At 41.9% G+C, this 4575-nt stretch overlaps 1 protein-coding gene across 1 annotated transcript; it reads left to right on the top strand.

The window, feature by feature from the left end:
- Window positions 1-1662: 1662 nt before the first annotated feature.
- LOC124030223 (histidine-rich glycoprotein-like) lies at window positions 1663-2589 on the top strand. Its single transcript, XM_046341655.1, has one exon. The coding sequence runs from the start codon at window positions 1663-1665 to the stop codon at window positions 2587-2589; it is 927 nt and encodes a 308-aa protein (XP_046197611.1).
- Window positions 2590-4575: the final 1986 nt, after the last annotated feature.

The raw sequence follows: 4575 nt of genomic DNA, 5'->3' as shown, positions 1-4575 counted from the left end.
GAGACAGGGAATCAGAAGAGACAGAGAATCAGGAGACAGAGAATCAGAAAACCCAGCGAATCAGAAGAGACAGCGAATCAGAAGAGACAGGGAATCAGAAGAGACAGCGAATCAGAAGAGACAGGGAATCAGAAGAGACAGCGAATCAGAAGAGACAGGGAATCAGAAGAGACAGGGAATCAGAAGAGACAGGGAATCAGAAGAGACAGGGAATCAGAAGAGACAGGGAATCAGAAGAGCCAGGGAATCAGAAGAGACAGGGAATCAGAAGAGACAGGGAATCAGAAGAGACAGGGAATCAGAAGAGACAGGGAATCAGAAGAGACAGGGAATCAGAAGAGCCAGCGAACCAGCGAATCAGAGTTGATGAGAGATGTGTCAAATGGAAACCATGTTCAGTTTATCCAGCTTGCTAACAGTCATCAAAATGAAAGCTAGATAGTCAAGGAGAAGAGAAGATTCCAAAAGCAATGGAGTTTCGATACAGAACTATCTAACCCCGATACATATATAATAAAAGTACGGCCCTCCGGACCTCGGTGAAGACGGGGGCTAAATGAGTTGCATAGATGAGTTTGACAGAAAAAGAGACAGAGAGACAACGAGAGAGAGAGAGACAGAGAGACAGACAGACAGAGAGACAGAGAGAGATGAGAGAGGGAGAGAGACAGACAGACAGACAGAGAGAGATGAGAGAGACAGAAAGAGAGAGAGAGACAGAGAGACAGAGAGAGAGAGAGAGACAGAGAGATGGAGAGAGACAGAGAGATGAGAGAGAGCAGAGAGAGAGAGACAGAGAGACAGAGAGAGACGAGAGAGACAGAGAGAGAGAGAGAGACAGAGAGACAGAGAGAGATGAGAGAGAGAGAGAGAGAGAGACAGAGAGACAGAGAGACAGAGAGACAGAGAGACAGAGAGACAGACAGACAGAGAGACAGAGAGAGAGATGAGAGAGAGAGAGATGAGAGAGACAGAGAGATGAGAGAGACAGAGAGAGACAGAGAGAGACAGAGAGAGAGAGAGAGAGAGAGACAGAGAGACAGAGAGAGAGAGAGAGAGAGAGAGAGAGAGATGAGAGAGACAGAGAGAGAGACAGAGACAGAGAGAGAAAGACAGAGAGACAGAGAGAGAGATGAGATGACAGTGTGACATCAGCAGTGAGTGGCTCCTCCTCCTTACACTCATCTGTTCCTGCTCCCTCTGTTTGTCAGGAAGTCTCTTGGAAAGATAGTAGAACTCAACACACTGAGACACACACTTCGTCTTCACCTGCAACACACACACACACACACACACACACACACACACACACACACACACACACACACACACACACACACACACACACACACACACACACACCGAACACACACACACACACACACCGAACACACGTGTGAATAAATGTCTGCTACCAAATCTGCATGTGCTGCAGGAAGAGAACATGTGAATTAGCACATGAAGGAGCGACTGCTCAGCTGCAGGTAGGAAACCAAAACCCTGACAGTTTTTTCCGGACGGGACATAGATGGGCCCCCCAAAAAAAGGTGTCACTCGGTACCCTTAGTCTTGTCACCGAAAAATAACAATGGATCTAGATGTTCAAACACGTTTGAGGACGGTGCACCCTGTCATCACCCGCACCGTGTCATCACCCGCACCATGTCATCACCTGCACCATGTCATCACCCGCACCATGTCATCACCCGCACCGTGTCATCACCCGCACCGTGCCATCACCTGCACCGTGTCATCACCCGCACCCTGTCATCACCCGCACCATGTCATCACCCGCACCATGTCATCACCCGCACCATGTCATCACCCGCACTATTCATCACCCGCACTATTCATCACCCGCACTATTCATCACCTGCACCATGTCATCACCCGCACCATGTCATCACCCGCAGCCTGTCATCATCCGCACCATGTCATCACCCGAACCATGTCATCACCCGCACCATGTCATCACCCGCACCCTGTCATCACCCGCACTATGTCATCACCTGCACCATGTCATCACCCGCACCCTGTCATCACCCGCACTATGTCATCACCTGCACCCTGTCATCACCCGCACCCTGTCATCACCCGCACTATGTCATCACCTGCACCATGTCATCACCCTCACCATGTCAACACCCGCACCATGTCATCACCCGCACTATGCATAAGCTGCACTATTCATCACCCGCACCATGTCATCACCCGCACCATGTCATCACCCGCGCTATTCATCACCTGCACCATGTCATCACCCGCACCATGTCATCACCCGCACCATGTCATCACCCGCGCTATTCATCACCCGCACCATGTCATCACCCGCACCATGTCATCACCCGCACCATGTCATCACCCGCGCTATTCATCACCCGCACCATGTCATCACCCGCACCATGTCATCACCCGCACCATGTCATCACCCGCACCATGTCATCACCCGCACTATTCATCACCCGCACTATGTCATCACCCGCACCCTGTCATCACCCGCACCATGTCATCACCCGCACCGTGTCATCACCCGCACCGTGTCATCACCCGCACTATTCATCACCCGCACCATGTCATCACCCAGAGTGAGAGACACAGCTGTCATTACCATCAGAAGTTGGTTTTAGATGGTTTGAACAATCAACTGACAACTGAAATCACTGTTACTGTATTTAACATCAGTACTGTTACTGTATTTAACATCAGTATTTAACATCAGTACTGTTACTGTATTTAACATCAGTACTGTTACTGTATTTAACATCAGTATTTAACATCAGTACTGTTACTGTATTTAACATCAGTATTTAACATCAGTACTGTTACTGTATTTAACATCAGGACTGTTACTGTATTTAACATCAGTATTTAACATCAGTACTGTTACTGTATTTAACATCAGTACTGTTACTGTATTTAACATCAGTACTGTTACTGTATTTAACATCAGTATTTAACATCTAACGTCACGTATTTAACATCAGGACTGTTACTGTATTTAACATCAGGACTGTTACTGTATTTAACATCAGTATTTAACATCAGTACTGTTACTGTATTTAACATCAGTACTGTTACTGTATTTAACATCAGTACTGTTACTGTATTTAACATCAGTATTTAACATCAGTACTGTTACTGTATTTAACATCAGTATTTAACATCAGTACTGTTACTGTATTTAACATCAGTACTGTTACTGTATTTAACATCAGTATTTAACATCAGGACTGTTACTGTATTTAACATCAGTACTGTTACTGTATTTAACATCAGTACTGTTACTGTATTTAACATCAGTATTTAACATCAGTACTGTTACTGTATTTAACATCAGTATTTAACATCAGTACTGTTACTGTATTTAACATCAGTATTTAACATCAGTACTGTTACTGTATTTAACATCAGGACTGTTACTGTATTTAACATCAGTATTTAACATCAGTACTGTTACTGTATTTAACATCAGTACTGTTACTGTATTTAACATCAGGACTGTTACTGTATTTAACATCAGGACTGTTACTGTATTTAACATCAGTACTGTTACTGTATTTAACATCAGTACTGTTACTGTATTTAACATCAGTATTTAACATCAGGACTGTTACTGTATTTAACATCAGGACTGTTACTGTATTTAACATCAGGACTGTTACTGTATTTAACATCAGTACTGTTACTGTATTTAACATCAGTACTGTTACTGTATTTAACATCAGTATTTAACATCAGTACTGTTACTGTATTTAACATCAGTATTTAACATCAGTACTGTTACTGTATTTAACATCAGTACTGTTACTGTATTTAACATCAGTACTGTTACTGTATTTAACATCAGTACTGTTACTGTATTTAACATCAGTACTGTTACTGTATTTAACATCAGGACTGTTACTGTATTTAACATCAGTATTTAACATCAGTACTGTTACTGTATTTAACATCAGTATTTACTGTACGTTACTGTATTTAACATCAGTACTGTTACTGTATTTAACATCAGGACTGTTACTGTATTTAACATCAGGACTGTTACTGTATTTAACATCAGTACTGTTACTGTATTTAACATCAGTATTTAACATCAGTACTGTTACTGTATTTAACATCAGTACTGTTACTGTATTTAACATCAGTACTGTTACTGTATTTAACATCAGACTGTTACTGTATTTAACATCAGTACTGTTACTGTATTTAACATCAGTACTGTTACTGTATTTAACATCAGGACTGTTACTGTATTTAACATCAGTGACTGTTACTGTATTTAACATCAGGACTGTTACTGTATTTAACATCAGTATTTAACATCAGGACTGTTACTGTATTTAACATCAGTACTGTTACTGTATTTAACATCAGGACTGTTACTGTATTTAACATCAGTATTTAACACCAGTACGCTGTTTACTGTATTTAACATCAGGACTGTTACTGTATTTAACATCAGTATTTAACATCAGGACTGTTACTGTATTTAACATCAGTACTGTTACTGTATTTACATCATACTGTTACTGTATTTAACATCAGTACTGTTACTGTATTTAACATCAGTACTGT

Source organism: Oncorhynchus gorbuscha, unplaced genomic scaffold (genome assembly GCF_021184085.1).
Source record: "Oncorhynchus gorbuscha isolate QuinsamMale2020 ecotype Even-year unplaced genomic scaffold, OgorEven_v1.0 Un_scaffold_9993, whole genome shotgun sequence".
Lineage (NCBI taxonomy): Eukaryota > Metazoa > Chordata > Actinopteri > Salmoniformes > Salmonidae > Oncorhynchus > Oncorhynchus gorbuscha.
This window is presented reverse-complemented; position numbering and strand designations above follow the sequence as displayed.

Bases quoted from the DNA above. Each gene is read 5' to 3' on its own strand.
- LOC124030223 (XM_046341655.1), top strand. From the start codon at position 1,663: ATGTCATCACCTGCACCATGTCATCACCCGCACCATGTCATCACCCGC.